This window comes from Montipora capricornis, chromosome 3 (genome assembly GCF_036669925.1).
Source record: "Montipora capricornis isolate CH-2021 chromosome 3, ASM3666992v2, whole genome shotgun sequence".
Lineage (NCBI taxonomy): Eukaryota > Metazoa > Cnidaria > Anthozoa > Scleractinia > Acroporidae > Montipora > Montipora capricornis.
The window spans coordinates 47752899-47773188 of record NC_090885.1 but is presented as its reverse complement, the minus strand read 5'-3'; the positions used below and the strand labels follow the sequence as shown (position 1 = coordinate 47773188).

At 39.4% G+C, this 20290-nt stretch overlaps 1 protein-coding gene across 2 annotated transcripts in view; it reads right to left on the bottom strand.

Annotated features, from left to right (window-relative positions):
• LOC138043307 (protrudin-like) overlaps positions 1-17369 on the bottom strand; it is a 29542-nt gene extending 12173 nt beyond the window's left edge. Inside the window, exons 1-8 of one of the 2 annotated variants that reach the window (XM_068889531.1) lie at positions 17123-17369; positions 14086-14153; positions 13790-13935; positions 12396-12454; positions 2346-2405; positions 1299-1334; positions 767-879; positions 1-18 (exon numbers count right to left, since the gene is read on the bottom strand). The exon at positions 1-18 is cut by the window's left edge and continues 149 nt beyond it. In XM_068889531.1, the coding sequence (XP_068745632.1) occupies positions 1-18; positions 767-879; positions 1299-1334; positions 2346-2405; positions 12396-12454; positions 13790-13935; positions 14086-14153; positions 17123-17319 (697 nt within the window). In that variant the 5' untranslated portion in view covers positions 17320-17369. Of the gene's footprint in view, positions 19-766; positions 880-1298; positions 1335-2345; positions 2427-12395; positions 12455-13789; positions 13936-14085; positions 14154-17122 lie in introns of both variants that reach the window. The other variant, XM_068889530.1, reaches the window with a different exon arrangement.
• Positions 17370-20290: the final 2921 nt, after the last annotated feature.

Here is a 20290-nt window from a genome sequence, read left to right as displayed (position 1 = left end):
CTAAAACCTGTCTTAAAACTAAAAACAAGTCATTGTAAACCAGAAGCAGAATACAAAGACCTGTCCAGCAGACAAAGATGGCGTAAGAGATGAATAGAGAGATAAATAGAGAGAGATGAGAAGGACGAATTTGCTTAATAGCGACATTTTCAAAGGGGAGAATAGAAACACAGTAACCTTTTACAGAATTCTTGGGGTAAGATTTAGAAGCTGTGTGTAAATTTGCTAAGCTGATGGAAATTAAGGTCCGGTTTTAAGGAAAAGTAACAAACGTTTTTCCACAAATTATGGGCAGAAAACTGAAACCTTCATTCTTCATTGGACTGCCAATTCAAACAAGCCATCAAACTGCAAATGTTGAGACCCATGACTGCCATAAAATCTTCCTTGTTCTTTTATCTCAGCAAATGAGCCACTGAATTAATGTTTAAAAAACTATGAATATTATGTTGGTGTTATGGCAGCTCACAAAGCTACAGTGTTCTTCCTTTTTCTCCACCACTATTCTATTTTTCCATACGGTCCAACATGTTCCTTCTTTGTTAAATTAATACTGTGGATTGATAGCAAGGCTTAATCTCACATGCTAGCAATGCACATGATGTTGACTTAACGTATAGATTTAAACAAGAATATAATATCTGTAAGATGTTTACTATGTCACTACACAATGGAATTGATCAGGCTGTATTATGTCTAGCCACTAGATTTGTCAACCCTTAGAGTGGTAACACCAAATATTTTTAATTGAGGCTACTGTACAAACCTTTTTTAAAATCCGCATTTCCAAGAAAGGTTCCCAGAATTCCTACAGTAATTAGGTATTTTCCAGAGATTAAAACTAACAGGAAAATTGCAGACAGAAGAAGAAGGAGAAATCTGAAGAAAATGAACAAAATTCAGGTAAAAAAAATTCAATTTAATGTTTGTATAATTTGAGAATTGGAATGGGGAGGGGTCTGTTTGTTTGCAGGTACCAATAATTAGGAATACAAACAATTCATTAATGTGGCATGGAATCAATTCCAGGATTTGATGATGTAAGTGGGTTGAGTTTGTTGGTTCTCTAATCAGCACTAGGAGCTTTTAATTTAATTTGACCTGCTTTACATTGATTCGTAGACTCCCCAATTACATGTAGTAGAGCCCTTGCGCTCAGCTCCTATTTTCCTTGATTTTTATCATCATCATCATTATCAGCAGCAGTAGAATCCTTGGAACACAAACAAATATGGGAAAAAGGGATATACTGTTGATTAATATAACTTACAGTAAATAATCTATTATGAATGACTCACGCCTTTGAAAGTGAGGTCTCTTCCCATCTGCATATCCTGATAGTTTCAAAATAAACATAAACATAATATTGTTCAGAAGGTTTAATTATATGAATTTATATTGCCATTAAATCCTCAAATGTACATGACAAAAGAATGAGGGGATACAATTATGGGAAGTGAATTCTTTTCTGAAATTCAGTTGTTAAGTTACATACATAATACAGTTAAGGTAAGAGGTCAGAAAAAAAAAATGACATCATAAATCTTGGCCCCAGTTTGTTGTTCATCTTAAATGGCTAATGACCAAACTTGATTTAATTGAAATGTTGCTCTATTAACAACTATTATCAAACCAGCCACAATCACTTTCATGAAATTTGTCAATTTATTTATTCATTTATATACATTATTTATACAGAAATACCAGTTCAGCATAGCTGGTTTAAATGGAGATCTGTATTTACCCTCCCAACCATGATACATCACAGAATACAGACCACAACACCGGGAACTACATGCCCTACTCTTTGCGACAAGTGTGCCGGTTCTTTTACGTCCCACAGGATTATGAACATTGAAAGGTTGTGAGACGGGGCCTATGGTTTATCGTCCTTATGCAAGAAGACTTAGGAGAGTCTAACCATTTGCAGATGTAAAAGGCAGCACTTTCTCCTCAGTTATTTAAAGACCCTGAGTGTTGGTCCGGCCAAAGTTGAACTCACAACCTCCCGCGTGACAGCCCGTGCTCAACCAACTGAGCCAACCGTGCGCGGTCAAAATAGGAAGAATTCAGTTGGATGGCAAAGAGAGAAAGAGTGAAGTCTAAATTAACTGTAGGCTCTACTCAAAAGCAAACCAAGTCAGTCAGACCAATAAAAATAACTATTAATAAATTATTCTGAGTAATTCGTTTTTTGTTCTTTTTCTGCATGTTTGAAATCCACACAACAACCTACTATCTTGTAAATGATTTATTATAGTTGGGCAACGAGAATGACCATTTCACTGTCCACAATACCATGCCTATAAATATTTAAAATACATTTTATTGTAATCAAAACCCACCTATAAAATTCTTCCAGGAATTCACATAAGTTTTCCTCTAATGCCTGAATCTGAATAGAACTGCAAACAAAGTTGTCACCCCTGATAATTAGTGTAACAAATGTTGTAACAGTTATTACATTTATCAAAATTACATGCACAAAGTGATTTGTTCAATGTTAAGATTCAAAATGCCTGGCAAATGCTGTATAAGGTGAGGCCAGAGACACTTTTCTTAAACATATTTAAGCCAATAATATTGAACTAATACATTGTTGAGTCATATTAGTCATATATGCATCTCATATTTTTGCACTTTTAAATAATGTATTATTTTAGTAAAACCTTTATTTATTTGAGTTATTTTTCACTATTAAGTTGAGATGGGCCTTGTTACAAAAACCAACTTACTAAATAAATAAGAAAAGTCATTGCCTATAAAATCCACATATCTCCTCTGTGTGCAACTGTATGGCAATCTCTGTCCACCTATAGTGTAATCGTATATTGCCTTGGTACTTTGCTCTGGTCCAAATCGAGTAGCAGGTAGTATAGTGGGGATTACACAAATACCACCTCAGCTGCTCTGAACTCCATTTCAGACCCACCCCGAGCACAAACGCAGCCCCAAAACCAGGGACAAGATCTACAAAAACGAGGGTTGCCCAATACACACAAACGGAGTCGGGTCGACTTTTTGGTAAAGAGGTACCGTCAAGCCGAAGTCAGGTCGTGGTGTTTGCGGAAGTAAAGTAACAGGAAGTTGCTATTTGAAAGAAGGTTTGAGGAAATTTCTGAAAATGTGACTGATCGGGACGAGCCATCACTTGAAGAGTCGAAAAAATCGTGTATGTGAAGATAGTGGAGGCAATAAGGCCAACTGAAAATGTTGACGGGTTGTGACGACCCATACAGTTCGTAACGGGCCATCACTTGAAAATTCGACCCGACTGTTGGAAATGTCAGGTGGTGAGAGACTTAGAAGAAATTGTGTATGTGAAGTTACTGGAGGCTTTGAGTCCGCCTGAATGTTGACAGGTCGCGACGACCCGTCTACTTTGTGACGAGCCGTCATTTGAGGTGGTGATGTCAATCCACCAGGACACAATAATTGTGTTATACGTTATTCGTATTTGTTACTCGTTTGTGATCGTCACATAATATTAAAGCGGTAGCCTCTAAGGTGAAACGCAAATTACTGAAGACTGTGTTGCAGGTTTGTTATGATCATGCTTGGTCCCTTGGGAGTGATGTTGTAAGGAATCAGTATACCCCAAAATTGATAATTTTGCCATTTTACATTTTGATATTCCCAAGTACACCTCATTGAGTTTTTTTAATTACAAAAAGTTTGCAAAAAAAAAGTTTCTTCTAGACAAAGTTTGAAAGGAAAAACGACTCTATGAATAAATTATCTCTAATAATATTAGAAGCTCATGTCCACAAATTGCTTTATTTCTCAAAACTCAAATGCAAATTTCACCGAATGAGACGCATGCTTCCAGTTACCGCGAGTTTTCATCCTTTTTCGCTGAAATTTGGCAAGAATCTTGTGCAATAATGTGGCAAAAAAACCTGTGTCCGCTCGGGAGTTTTTATTTGTTGCCTCCTTCGAAAGTAATGAGTATTTAAGAAAAGCAGCTGTGTGTTTTATAAAAACTTAAAGTTTAACAGCGAAAAAAAACAAACCAGACAATTAATCAAAATTCCCAACACCGTTTTTTAGATCAAGGTGTGAAGAAAACATAGTTTCTGGTTAAACCCTCACCGGAAATGAACTCAATTTGTGAAACTGCATGCTTTTTGGAAAATGATGGCTATTTTAGGAAAGGTTTTTATTTCTTGCCTTAAATCAACTAATAATCAGAATCTACAATTCCTAAGCTTCCAGAAAATACCGGTATATGCTTTATTGGGGTTTTTATGAAACATGTGGCCCTGAAGCAGCGACAATGCGAGGTTGCCATTTGGGGTATACTGATATTTAAAGAACGCAAAACTCATGAAATTAATTGTTATGCTGTGTTCTTCAAACAGATTAGCATTCTGTTTTTAATGAAAAGTTTAAATCTGTTAATGACTTCGACGTGTTTAGGTGATTAATATTGGGCAATAAGGTAAGCAAAAGTTCTTTATTTGCTTTTGTAGCAATAGTGCTGGTTTACGGTTTATTTGGAGATGTTCTGCAACATGAGTGCATAATTTCTTGAGGCCGGACATGGGGTTGAAAATGCAGGCCGCTGTTTGTACATGTACATAGTTTGGGCATATGCGTTTTAATGAGTACTGGTGTGGAAGGGGTTTTTTCAACGCAACTCTTAGAATTCGTATATAGTAGAGTACGGTAGTAGAATTTTAAGTCTGACTTTCCAAATTAAAGATAGAACAAGTCATTGGGATATGGTTGGTTGGTGCTGGTGACTTTGTTAAGCTGAAAACAACTAAAAATGCTGCTATAATCACATATATCGTCATTTTGTTCTCAGATAGGAAGTTCCGATTTTGCAAATATCATTGCTTCTATGTGAAGGATGGAGTTGTTGGGAAAGAATTTGCACAGCATTTTCGTTTCTGTGTTAGCAGTTACTTTCTCGTCGCAATATCATAGGAGTTGTCGTTCTTTAATAAACAGTAAGTGTTTTGATGGTTTCACTTCGCGTTGGGAATTGAAGAATTGGTAAATGTGTTTATTTAAAAAGTTGTTACACAATGGGAAGAAGAAGCATAAAAATCCACTTTTTCCTTTAGGCCCTCTTTTCTCCTAGAATGTACAAGCACAACCCAATAATGCTGCCTTGCCTGAGCTATGTTTACTGGGCAAAAATGGAACCAATTGACAATCGGAGTAAATGGCTACGGGAAAAGTCCCATAGCCGCATTTATTAAAAAAGTTTGGCCCAGTAAAGGTGAGGGCACTGAAAACGCTAAAGCATGTGACACCATTTTTGGATGCTTTTGGGAAGCTTGCAGCATTTTTTGCTACACTTGGATGTTTTGAGGAAGCGCATGGGGATTTTGCTACGCTTTAAGAACAAAATATTCAACATTTCAGAGCGCTATTACAGTCAATCATTATTTCTGTTTCTGAACAGCATGTTGTCTGCGTATTAATTTCGCTACGCCCTGAACGAACGAACGGATGCTTTTAGGAAGCTTGCGGTGATTTTTGCTACACTTGGATGTTTTGAGGAAGCATTCAACATTTCGGAGCGCTATTACAGACAGTCATTATTTGTTTTTGAACAGCATGTTGTCAGGGTATTAAGGACACATTCACAACATTTGTGAATGCTGTTCTGGTCAATGTTTATAATTTTCTATGCGTATATCAATATTTTAGTCTCTACTCTTTGAGAACGAAGCATACAACATCTTTGAGCAGAACAGCCTCCTTTGTTCATCGAAGTTTTTCTTTCTCTCACCACCTGAGAGACCTGATCGGATCATGACGATCCATCGAGATATTTGAAGCTGCCCCAGGCAGTTCAACTTCTTGCAGTAAAGTTACTTCCTTTTTAAACTTCACGACCCGACATCCGGTGAGTCAGGCCATAAACAGCAATTGACGACCCAACTCAGTTCATGTATATTGGACATGTGTGACAAAAACAAGGGTTGTTGCAAAAATATATTTTCCCACACATGGGACAACAAGTCTGGCTCCTAGAGTCAGTGTGGGAAAAGCTGCCTGTAGGACATATGTGGGATGCATCATGCCCAACTCTGACACCTGCCTGACTTCTTGCCAAAACCCTGCTGCGCATGTGGCCGCAGACCTCAGTTGGAGGCCCAGCTCTGTCAACTGTGCTGCGCTGACAATGTCTGTTGCACGCGGAAGCCTGCTGGGGCTGTTATATGTTAAGGTTTTGTTTTGCAGAGAAGCACTCTCAGAGATGAGCAATAAGTGGTGCCTACCCGGTCTCTCAACTTGCTTTTTTTTTATCTTATCTCCAATTTTATGATCAGAAATGAATTTAATAATTAAGTATTCTCGTTTGTCTCACAATGTGGTCACTTGTGATGTAGATCGCAACATTTCGACTCCATACTGCGAGTCTTCTTCAGGCAGTGAGGTCGCCTGGTTACGTGTCACCTTTTAAGCAGGATGCTCCGCTGCAATTGGTTGGTTTTCAGCACGTGTGATTGGTGCATTTCGATCCTCGCTGTTTTGGTATCCTCCTTAAAAAGATCCTGCATCCTGCTTAAAAGGTGACTGACGCATAACCAGACGACCTCGTCGCCTGATGAAGACTAGCAGTATGCAGTCGAATCGTCGCAATCTCCATCACAAGTGACCACATTGTGAAACAAACGAGAATACTTTATTATTACTGTACTTCACCACGATGAATAACAGCAACCATTTTTATGACAGAAAGGAATTTTGTGGCAGGAATGGAATGTTGACACTGGAATGGAATGTGAGTGCGGAATGGAATGTTGGGCCCCACGTGCCAGATTTGTGAATCACAGACTTAAGGAAAGAGGAAGGGCCATCACAGCTCACCAGGCACTTCTGAGCTCGAAAGGCGCCTCCACAAAAAATGGGGCTAGTCCAAGGAGAAGTGGGTCACAAAGCAGGCTGTGCCAAAGCAGGAAAATCCATGGGCTGACAGTCTTATGGGCTGCCAGTCTTCTCCATCGCCAGTCAAGGCATCCTCGTATCGGTACATCATGATTATCAAGGGAATCCCCATTCAAATCGAGGATCAACACCTTTGACTTAGTTATCGTTTTGTGCACAAGGGACCCAAACCCGACCATCGCAAGGTGAGATGACAGGGCTTTGTCCACCAAATTGTTGGAGGAGAGCAGCTGGTCAAGGTGGACCTGGAGTTTCCTTTTTGAAAAGGCCACAGGGCAGTCATCCATGTAGTCGCCTACATAAGGCCAAGCACCTCCCTTGCTGTCATCCAGTCCAAGGAGGAAGAGGCGACCGTTAGTGAGGCATACCTTCTTGCCAGATGTGAGTTTAAAGAGGCCGTTGGTGCAGGACACACCAAGGGTGAACCAGGCTGTGCTGTTGTCAAAGAGGGCCTTGAACTGCTGGAAACTCCTGGCCTGGGCCAACTGACAGGCTGCCACTCGGGGACTTCAACGACAGGCTTTCAGTGACACCTTTGATGTTAACAACATTGTTCTAGCCCACAGTGTAGGAGACCGACCAAAGGGCACCACACCAGTTGTTGATTGGCTCCCAAAGGGCGACAAGTTTTTTGTCTTGCACCAGTAAAAACAACAAACAAACTCTCAGTTTTCAAAATGATGGGCCCTACCCAAACAGAGAGCGGCCTGTGACGCCTGGCTGGCTGCAACCCAGAAGCAGATTATTCTCAAGGTCAGTGTCATTAAACAAATCAGCAGACCCCAGCTTCCCTCCAGAGCTGCTATTGGACGTAAACCCAAGGCTTCCTGTACCAGTGATTTCGTTCCATTCAGGGCCACCAAAACAATTGAAAGAGAAGCTTGAAAATGTCGAGATTTACTACACACCAACCAAGATTTTTACAATTAAAGTGCCACCATGACAAAAAAATCAATTTTCACTTTTCTTTAGATTTCAGAACTATGTCAACTAAACAGAAAGTGACCCAAGTTTTAATCCTTGATCTAAAAAAGATACCTGTTTATTTAACTGGAATTTTCCTATTTAATGGTCTGCCATTTCTAACCTTAAAGTCTTGAGAGGGTTAGATCGAGGAGAAAATGACGTCAAAGACTCAATAGTTTAAGAATGCAAAGTGTGTGTACGCAGCTGAATGAATTTGCAGCACAGGAGTTTCGAGCTTTCAGACTTTTAAACTCACGTTTTGCATATAATTATAATATGCTACATTTATACTCTGAAATTTTAAGCTAGAGAGTCAATGACGTCACTTTTCCTTAGATCCAACCCTCTTAGGTCCAACCAGTCAGATTTGAATGTAAGTAATGCAGACCATGAAATCCAAAACTTACACTCAAAGTAAACAGCCTTTTGATAAAAATCAAAGCCCAAAATTTTGCCAGTCAAATGTTAAGCAATCACACTTTTAAGATCTGAAGTAGATCATGATAGTAGCATCTTAAAGTAAAACAAACCTGACAATTTGGTAATTCCCATTACCAGTATATTGATGAAAACACAGCAACAGCTTATAGATATAGGCAGCTTATAGACATGGCCGTTTAGCTGCATACACATAACTACATTTGTATGCTTAGTGGTGTGCGACAACATGATGCGGTGTCAGCTGAGATATTCTCCTTAAAAAGAGCTTTCCAGAACAAATTGTATCGATATTTGGGTTTCACACGTACTTTACGACGGAGAGGATTCTCCACGAGATGGGTGGAGTTAAAAAACTTTCAGACATTCCTCGAGTGCCAACTTTTGACATGCTAACCAACAAATATGACCAAGACTCCTTCAAAAAACTATGCACCAAATTTGGGGTTTTGCCAAGAGCTGACATTCACTTTCACACTGGTCTCAACTGGGGCCTCTGGTAGGGGGCAAAATGGTGTTTATCCAGATGAAAATGGATGGCATAGGTTCAAAGATAATGGAAGGAGAGATATTGACCAAAACGTTATTGATAAGCAGGCTTTGGTTACCAGTATGACTCATTTGTTGTCCAAAAGTTGTCAGATCTGACAAAAGCATTATGTGTACTGAATTCTGTCTGCACTAAACAATCTTCACAGCAGCTTTGCTGGAGGAGGGGTTGGTGACCCAACAACTAGTGCAAGAAGAGTTTGGAAAGAATCTTCGAAAATGTATTGTAGAAGTTGCCCTTAAACATGGAGTGCACATGCCCATTTGAATCTTGCCATTACACCAGGCACTTGGCCAATGTCATTAAGGGTGGACTGGAAAAGACCGGGATGAAAGCATAGATTTTGGTGTGAACCTGGACATTAACCATGAGATAAAAAGGACTAATGTCCACAACATGGAGAGCAACCCTTCGTACTTCAGAACAAAAAGAACCCTTTTTGGAGTTTTCCCACACCATTTGCAACACTTTTAACAACAATTTTTCCTCAGTTCTCTAGGAGGCCTTCTCTCTTACAAGCCTGTTGAGTATTTCTTTATTGCTTTCAGCATGATTGCCTGCTTGCTCACAAATAAATGGGTCTCCATTTTCAGCGTTTGGGGTAGCCTCATTTGTTTGCTATTTTGATGGTGCAGCGGGCACTGAGGTGTGCATTTGTATGGAGATCCAGGTCTGGAGTGTCACCCTCACAAAGGACCTTTCCAACACCTATCGGAGTGGAAAGATGTTCTTTTACAACCAAACCCATCTGTGCAGGACCTTTTCATTGCCAAGGGCCTTCTGATCCTGTTCAAGGATGAGTGGACAGCAGGCATGCAGGACACCGAAACATTTGCCAACCCTTGAGGACATTGGTCTGGGTGGCCATAGACGGTGTACCCAACAAGGTGTACAGCCAGGTAATGGAGGTGGTGGACATGTGGGAAGAGGTGGCATGGTTTTTCCATGTGAGCCTGTCAGCGGAAATCACAACCACTTCATTTTACACTGACCTGGCAACAAGTACAGCCTGTTTGGAAAACTTTCTTTCATGTCAGGAGTGGGTTAAAGTTGCTGGACAGCAAGGGCAGCATGCAGCTGGAGCTTCAGTATTCGGCCACAGGCTCTGGGCCTTGGACTTACTAATTGGTCTCTGACACCCACATGAATCTGTTAAACGGACAGCTTGATGCAATCCAGTACTGATGGACTTGTGCGGTATCCCTTCTAATGCATTCTTTGTTGGCCCCACTAACAGCAGCAAGACAGCATATCTTCTCGACCTGCTCCGCAGCCCCTTTTTGTGGTAATTTCAACTACATCATCCTTGTCTACCCCACATATGTGCACAAAGAAAACCTACAACGGCTTTGCTGAGAAGGACAACCAGATGTTTGTAGTCACCTTGGTGCAGGATGAGCTCTCTTTTTTCTTCAAAGGGACCAACACCCTTCTGGTTTTTGACGACTGCTGCCATGAGGGACATAAAAGGGCGGGCAACAGAACTTGTTTCCTTGGACTTAAATGTGGAACACATAGGAATTTCCATCTGGATTGTCATCAAGCAGTTCACCACCATCACCAAGCCTTTCTGCAAAAACATTGTCACTCTCGTTTTACACCCCAACAGCAAAAAACTCCAAGGAAATATTATTGTTGAAAACTATGTGGGCACTCTGGGATCTGCCAAAATGAGAGAACTCCTTGCTGGGCTACGAGCACACAAACACTCCCACCTCATCTTTTTCCTCCTGCACCCATATCACATTGTGTTAGAGTTATTCCCTCTTTTTGAACAGCTGCAACAATGGTAGAGATTGATGAAGTTTTGAAAGAATTTTTTTATTCCCATGAGAACACCGGGTACCCCTTAGGCGTGCCACCCATGTGCACATCAACAAGCAGAGGTCTGGCTGGACCTGAGGGTGCACTGAAATGGGAGCAGCTGGTGGTCCTTTCAGTGCCAAAGAAATTCTTGGGGTGCATACCTAGGACACAACAAAGTTGACAAGATGTGCGAGTGCGATGTGGGAAAATACCACAAACGGTACATGTCCACTCTTGTCAGTCTGGTGACTGACCCCCTGGTCTAAGGGTTCCTCCAACTCACTTGCAAAGAGGCACAAAGACCTTCAAGGTGATTACATCATCCAGCAGGAGCTGTCTTCCGCAGCAGGCTTGGCATCTCTTCAGTTTGGGAGACTTATGGTGGTTGTCAGCGCCGTGCTCACCATCGCCAACCACACCATGATTGCCCCCTCACCACCCAAAGAGGGCATGCCACATGAGGAGTCCCAGAATTTGAGACCAAACATTTCTTTTTTCAAAAATGGCTAGTGCACAAGAACTAGTGCAAGTACCTCCACAAGATGCTGCACCAGTGCAAAGTCCGGGCAGGAAAGCGTGCCACACAGGGTGCTGGGCCAGCAGAGGCAACTCTGGCAGGAAGAGTACACCGACACATGCCTGCATTTTATTTGCTCTCCATTGCCAGCCTGGTTGTCTCAATTCTAAGGCAATGACAAGTAATGTGCCTGTCATGCCAAAGCCCAAAAAAAGGCGGAGTCCCAAAGCTTGCCGCCCCTGACAGCCCCCCGGCTGTTTGGCATGGACTAGCATTTATATACATACCAAACCTTTAGCAACAATGGCTGAAAAAAGATAATTGCAAGTACGGCTACCAAAGCCGTGAATATCACAGGTCTAGCAGCTGGAATTGGTCAGGTGTCCAAAAAGTTTTTAAAGGAGTCAGTGACCAATGTCCTTAAGAAGAATGTTATTAGATATGTTAGTATACTTGGAATGAAGAAACAGCCAACATGTGTTCCAAAACCGCCGTGGATCCTGGTTAATTTCTTAAGATATGTTTCTAAAATAATTTTTAATGCAATTACATCTCAATCAGGTACATACCGGTAGGTTTCTTTGGGATTTATATACCATTTACCGCATCATTGATATCTCTTTGATCACGCACAAACACCCTCCAAAGGTGATTCCTATGGTGTATTGCTTTCCTCCACTCGTTATTCAAAATGGAATCAACTTGATCGCCTTTCACATGCACTGATTAAACCCTTATTAGGGAATGAAACCCTTCAACCTTGAAAACCAAGCAGGGTAGTTGGGGAGGCCAAGATTATCTAGCAACCTGCTTACTTGGATAATTACATGTATGTTAAAGACACCTGTTTCTCTACATGGAGTGGCAGGTGAAGAGGTTAGATTTGTTGTCCTGTGTGTGGGAAAACGTCTTTTTTAAACAACCCTCCTTTTTGTAGATTATTTTTGTCCCTGCTTGAGGAGCAGCATTTGCTCTTGAGGTGGGTCCAAAATGGGATTCAGAACAGAGGTGGTATTTGTGTAATCCCCAACATACAGGAAAAGAAACATGCCTGGCCATTTTTAAAAGAGTTTAAGGGACACAAATGGCACTGTTATACTGATGACACATGTATGAACTGTTATTTTTGTTCTCTGTGACCCCTGTCTGTGCTGTTAAACAATGAAACAATGGAGAGAATAACAACAAAATTAATTTGAAGTGTCGTACATGTTGATGTAAGCACGTAAGTCCTCCTGGGATTGCTTGATAGCAGCAAGCTTAAGTTCCTAGGAAAAAAGTAGTGCAAACTATTACTGCTCAACATCTCTCGAACAGATTACACTGTAAGTACCAAAACAGCACCCCACACATATAAAACTAACACCAAGTGAGGTGTCAAATCTAGGACAACATTTTTTTTTCTTGATAGCAAACCTCACTGATCATTAACGTCTCCCAGCTGATACTGTACATTAACAGAAAACAAAATGAAATCAAATTCCAAAACATGAAAATGCCTATTATCAAACAGCACATTAACAACCCATAAGCACCAAACCAGCCAACAAGGAGGGACTCACCAACAACCATAACGAAAAAATTAATTGAAATGCACCCATCTTCATCAAATAAAAAATTTCAAAATGAGATCAACATTTATAATGTCCTTAAAAACAATATTAGCAGTTCCAAGCTTTTGCAGTTGCACCAGGAATTAAACTCATTTACACTGTACTGTGTATTTCATTGACAAGTATGCAAAAATGCTAAATGAAATCATTTTCCATTGTTACGTGCAGGAATAACCAAGAGATGTCCGCAAACAAGGCATAAAAAATTTAATGAAAAGAACTCCCGAATACGATATAAGGCATGCAACAAAAGTGTGACAACAAGCAGTTACCCTTTTTCACTATTATTTAATTAGTTTTACATTGTACCAATAATTACTTCAGTTAAAGATTAAGTTAAGCAGTGCGTAAAGCAAAGCGGGCTTACTGTCTTTCATGACCATTCAGGCATTCATCTTGATTAAATTCGAACTCCATGTTCCACGGACTGTAAACAACAATTCTTGACCTTCTTGATTCACTGGATTATTTCCACTCACTTGATTTTCCGTGTACACAAACGTTTATGGAAGACTTCATTATATACTCTCGACTGTTTATCTTCTTCCCTTTTCAGCTATCGTCTCTTTCTTCTCTCCGGATATGCAAAGGTCAAAGGTTATCGCTTCACCATATTTATCGCAGTTGATTAATAGCTTCATCACAGTTATCGCATCCATCAATCACAGCCAGCCACGAGGGTAAGCCCTCGGGCAAAAGAATTTTTTCTATTATTTACAAGCCTGCTTTTATACTTTTACTCTAAGCATCTAGAAAGTTCTGTTGCTATTTACAGTGTATAGTGTATTACAAGGTGTGCTACAGTATTTGTAGAAACTGCTGAGTCACATCAAAGAAATTTCTGGAATACTACAGATTCTTAGATAATTCTAGAAAAGTCTGGAATTGCATGACAGATAAACTAAAAATAATTCTGATCCTCATAACACCATAAAGTATATTAATACAAAAATATCCTCCAGGCAATAATAGGAAAACAAATTCACTTACCAGATTCACACAATCACCTTTCTTTCTCTTGAATTTTTTTCGTATCAAGTCAATGCTGCTTTTTGAGCTGTTTGATCCAATTGTTCTTATTGCAGCAAAAGAAAGTAAAAGTGTGCAGTACACCAATGGAATTACAAGCAAATAAACTGCAAAAAGAATGAAAATCTTACGGTAACCATATACCCATATAAACCTTCCAATAAATCAATCATTGATTTAACATGCACAGTCAAGAGGAAAGTCATCATTTCTACTTATCAAAATTACAGGTAAGCTATTTAAAACCTCTGATCTACCTGGATTATTGATGGAGAGATACAAGGAAGTCAACAGGACCACAAGACTCAACCTTTGTGACTGCCACCTGAAAAAAATATCAGCTGTTACTAAATTAATGTGCTACTAATGAGATATATTTTCCACGACACTATTTGCAAGGGCAACATCTCTCTCAAAAATTATGAGCTCACAAAAGACCCACAAAGGAAAAACTAGTTAGAGCAAAGATATAAATAGTTACAGAGTTTAGCAAGGCATGTGGCAAAATTTATGTGGGGTGCTCGGAAAAAAATGTGAACTTGTGCTTATAACAATGGTTGAACCTATGATCTCCTGAATACCGTAAAAACTCATGTATAAGCCGCACCCCCAAAATGTCAAGCATGATTTGAGAAATAAAATAAAATCTTGAAAAAAGCACTCTGGCAAAAATGTTGTTTGTTTGTTTGTTCCCAGTTGTTTGTGATAAACTTGCCAAAATCTAATGCTGTGTATTTGCAGCGACCTTAAGAAGTTAAGCAACTCTTAATATACCTTATCACAAGTGTATTGATTTCTGTAATTCTTGGGACTGACAAAAGTTGTCTTCATTGTTATTTAAGCCCAAAGTTGAAATAAAGACAATGAAATTTGAGAGAAAATAAAGCACGACCTGGAATGATGCAAAACGTGCAAACTTAATAAAAGTTACCAAGTTACCACGCAATCCTTTACAGAAGGAAGTCTAGACTGAGTCATGTTGTTCACTGCGATCAGTAAACAACATGGACATCAGCTGTTTATAAAGATGTATGGAAGCCATCGATGAAAGAAAAACGTGTCACTAAACGAGACCTTAACAACCCCATGAACAAACACACTATGCAAGTAATGAAGGACAACAATTTCGGCCATTTGCCTTGTGAGTTCTCCCAAATAGCATGGTATTTTCTCACACACAGTGGAGAGATAGTAGGGAGTTTAAGCAACAACAACAACTATGGCAAAGGCAACACCACAAGGCACAAATTATTGGTTAAAAAAGAAAAATAATTGTGCTGCACATTCAGCACGAATTTCTGTGCATTTCTTTGCCATATTCCACAAAACAACAATGTGAAATCACCTTTATTTTATTGACAACAATGTGAGCATATAACAAAGAACCACTCATTTTCTGTTTTGACTTTCAAACCATTCGTACCCATCCAGTTACAGGATTTGCCCGCATTGTACAAGGTGAACAAAACGTAATATATCTACTCTTTTTTTTTTGGCAAAAAGATGTGGCTTATACACAAGTTTTTACGGTACTAGTTTAAATGTTCCATTAACCCTTTCTACCCTGAACTGGCCTAAACCAGCCATACTTAGAATTAATTTTTACTCTGTCTAACGCCAGAGTATTTTACTCTGTCTAACGCCAGAGGATTTTACTCGTCAATGAACCCCCACGAGTCAATGGGTTAATTAATAATTGTAATATGACTGAGTGGAGTACAATTTAGGGAGTAATCAGGCGGGCAATTTTAAAATAGGCTGAGCACGAGGCCTATTTGAAATTTCAAGCAAGGTTACACCCTAAATTGTATGACACTAAGCCCCGTTATCAATAAATCATAACTATAGCAAAATACAAGAAGATGACGGTGATAAAATGTTTGTAGCTTAATCTGCTCAACTTTTCTTAGTTTTTAGCTCTGGAAAAAGATAAAATAATGATTTAAAAGCAACTAGCACACTCTTGATGACGCATACAAATCAGCCTTCTCAAAACCGGCCGGTTGACGGCTCAATGGGCCACCTCCTCAGAAAGTTTGACTGTCTCCTTCCAGTCAGAAAATGTCTTATTTTTATTACAACGAGGTGAGAAAGAAAGACAAAACAGACAACAAAATTTTAGCTCTAAAGTAAAGTCACTGGAGATTATATAAAGGCTTGAAAGAAAGCTTGTTTGACGTACAAATTCGTGTCTGCAATATTTTTTTGCATCTTGCATGTGATATGTTTATTTTTAAACTAACATTGTAGTATTTCTTATCAGACACTATGCAAGTATCAATTCCATATGTGAAATTTTGTCACTTTAAATCCCCCAGATTGCACCAAGTTGCGTCTGTGAGTGTCTAAATTTCAAAAATTTTCTTGAGGAGCATGCCTAGCTTGCGCCCCTTGGACACTCGCTAGGGTGCCTTTGGCACCAAAACCGTCTCCACTTTCCTTATAACCTGCTCCCCAAAAACATTTTGAGAAGGCTGCAAATGGCCTATTAGTGCTGAAACCATGGATGTTGATAAACAATCAGATTTGAGAATTTCGTAATAGTTACGATTATTCATGTAAAGAATCTAGAATACAAAATATCAAGGGTCCACAGACAGCATGAATCATCTTGAAACTAAAAAATGTTCTCCAGCTAAGAATAGTAAAAGACAAAAGCTTGAAACCATATGAACTGCACTCGTCATAGGGAAGATATCATTGACATCACCTATTGTCATTAATGTGATAACCAGAGCCTCACTTGCTCTCGAAACAAAGGGTCTTTTGTTCCCGTGGTTGGGACATTTGCATAACAAAGCAATGTTTGTAAACAGATACGTTCCCTATAGGATGAAATGAAATCATTTCACTCACGGAGGAATGAATAGTTTTTTAGTTTTAAGCAAAAAAAATACAACCTCTTTTCAGAGTGTTTCACACCAGCAAATAATGTCTGGTCTATCAATCCTTGCTTTTCCCTACTACTCCATGAAAATGCTAAAATATAACAATGCATCTCCACATCCCTGAGTCCCCATGTCATCATATCACACGTCCTGTAGTCCCCCGATCATCGCCTCATCACGATTTCCTGAGTCTTCCAGTCCCCAAATCCCGTCTTCCTGCGTGAACCTTGACGAATTTTGACCGTTTACCGCTTGCACCTTCACACCATGCATGCATGTACATTAATTTTATTTCCTTACAGATACATCCTTTCCAAAGGGTCACATTATTTGCAAGTATGAACTTGGTTAGTAATACTTTCCAAAAACGAGTAAAGTTGTTATGATATATGTCTTCCTTTCCTACCTGGTTACAAAAAGGAAATTCTTGTAGCATTTCACAAATGGCTCAAGAAGATGACAAAGCTTTCGGTGGCAAAGAACAAAACTACCAATGTCTAATTTCACGACACCATTTTCTTGGTCTGAGATAAGGTCATCCACCCCTTGAGACCGGGAATCAAGCTCGTCTTCCTCCAATAATAACGATTCTTCTTCATGCATCCTTCCACGATATTCTTTCCATGTTCTCTTTCGTTTGACCTTTCATGTTCACCCGATTCGCATAACCCCTATGGGTGATACCCGCTGAAAGTGAACCAAATTACGCGGGCATCACCCGCTATAGTACGTACTATAGTACAGGAAATATGATAATAATGGCGGCCTATCGAGCGAAGAGAAAATCGGAGAGTAAAGAATGAATGACATTTGCATTCTAATTCAAACACAGTGTATTACAGGATAACATAGGTAAATATAGACAGTCTATGTAGAATATGCACACATTCCAATGGGAAATTAATCTCCGACGAACAGTATATTTCCACAACATTTGAGTTGAAATACATTTACTAAGTTAGCTATCAGAATTTGCTTAAATAAACATATTTTAACATATTGGAGGGAAGGATTTCCTAAAATGTTTCACAGAGCCCAGCTTGCAGCGTTTTAAGCTCACAGTTTCAGGTCAGAATTCGCTAATATATCAGGGTATTTAGCCCCAAGCCGAATTACGACGAACAAATTTGTGCGAGAAATCGATAATTACATTTCTCCAAATTATCATTCTTTTCAGATCTATTACTAAGGAATGAGAATAAAATTGAAATCAGAGCGTTTTCAGCGGTTCTCTGTTGTATTTCGGATCGTAAAAGCACAGTTATTAATGATAGCTGCGAGAGTCGCGTACTATAGTACGTTATTCACCGGGCAGTTATATGACGGGCAAATTTGTGGGAGAAATCGAAAATATAATTTGCCCAAATAGGCATTCTTTTAAGTTCCCTTACTGAAGAATGAGCATAAAATTGTAATCTGAGCGTTTTTAGCGGTTTTCTGGCGTATTTCGGATCGCAAATGCACTTTTATTGCATCGCTATGGCTGGAGTCGCGTACTATAGTACGTTTATTCACCAGGCAGTTATATGACGGGCAAATTTGTGGGAGAAATCGAAAATAGAATTTGGTCAAATTGGCATTCTTTTAAGTTCCCTTACTGAAGAATGAGCATAAAATTGAAATCAGTATGTTTGTAGCGGTTTTCTGGCGTATTTCAGATCGTAAAAGCACATTTATTGGATCGCTATGGCTGGAGTCGCGTACTATAGTACGTTATTCACCGGGCAGTTATATGACGGGCAAATTTGTGGGAGAAATCGAAAATAGAATTTGGTCAAATTGGCATTCTTTTAAGTTCCCTTACTGAGGAATGAGCATAAAATTGAAATCAGAATGTTTGTAGCGGTTTTCTGGCGTATTTCAGATCGTAAAAGCACATTTATTGGATCGCTATGGCTGGAGTCGCGTACTATAGTACGTTATTCACCGGGCAGTTATATGACGGGCTAAATTGTGGGAGAAATCGAAAATATAATTTGCCCAAATTGGCATTCTTTTAAGTTCCCTTACTGAAGAATGAGCATAAAATTGAAATCAGAGCGTTTTTAGCGGTTTTCTGGCGAATTTCGGATTGTAAATGCACTTTTATTGGATCGCTATGGCTGGAGTCGCGTACTATAGTACGTTATTCACCGGGCAGTTATATGACGGGCAAATTTGTGGGAGAAATCGAAAATATAATTTGGTCAAATTGGCATTCTTTTAAGTTCCCTTACTGAAGAATGAGCATAAAATTGAAATCTGAGCGTTTTTAGCGGTTTTCTGGAGTATTTCGGATCGTAAATGCACTTTTATTGGATCGCTATGGCTGGAGTCGCGTACTATAGTACGTTATTCACCGGGCAGTTATATGACGGGCAAATTTGTGGGAGAAACCGAAAATATAATTTGGTCAAATTGGCATTCTTTTAAGTTCCCTTACTGAAGAATGCGCATAAAATTGAAATCCGAGCGTTTTTAGCGGTTTTCTGGAGTATTTTGGATCGTAAATGCACATTTATTGGATCGCTATGGCTGGAGTCGCGTACTATAGTACGTTATTCACCGGGCAGTTATATGACGGGCAAATTTGTGGGAGAAATCGAAAATATAATTTGGTCAAATTGGCATTCTTTTAAGTTCCCTTACTGAAGAATGAGCATAAAATTGAAATCAGAGCGTTTTTAGCGGTTTTCTGGCGAATTTCGGATTGTAAATGCACTTTTATTGGATCGCTATGGCTGGAGTCGCGTACTATAGTACGTTATTCACCGGGCAGTTATATGACGGGCAAATTTGTGGGAGAAATCGAAAATATAATTTGGTCAAATTGGCATTCTTTTAAGTTCCCTTACTGAAGAATGAGCATAAAATTGAAATCTGAGCGTTTTTAGCGGTTTTCTGGAGTATTTCGGATTGTAAATGCACTTTTATTGGATCGCTATGGCTGGAGTCGCGTACTATAGTACGTTATTCACCGGGCAGTTATATGACGGGCAAATTTGTGGGAGAAATCGAAAATATAATTTGATCAAATTGGCATTCTTTTAAGTTCCCTTACTGAAGAATGAGCATAAAATTGAAATCAGAATGTTTGTAGCGGTTTTCTGGCGTATTTCAGATCGTAAAAGCACATTTATTGGATCGCTATGGCTGGAGTCGCGTACTATAGTACGTTATTCGCCGGGCAGTTATATGACGGGCAAATTTGTGGGAGAAATCGAAAATATAATTTGGTCAAATTGGCATTCTTTTAAGTTCCCTTACTGAAGAATGAGCATAAAATTGAAATCTGAGCGTTTTTAGCGGTTTTCTGGAGTATTTCGGATCGTAAATGCACTTTTATTGGATCGCTATGGCTGGAGTCGCGTACTATAGTACGTTATTCACCGGGCAGTTATAGGACGGGCAAATTTGTGGGAGAAACCGAAAATATAATTTGGTCAAATTGGCATTCTTTTAAGTTCCCTTACTGAAGAATGCGCATAAAATTGAAATCCGAGCGTTTTTAGCGGTTTTCTGGAGTATTTTGGATCGTAAATGCACTTTTATTGGATCGCTATGGCTGGAGTCGCGTACTTTTGTACGTTATTCA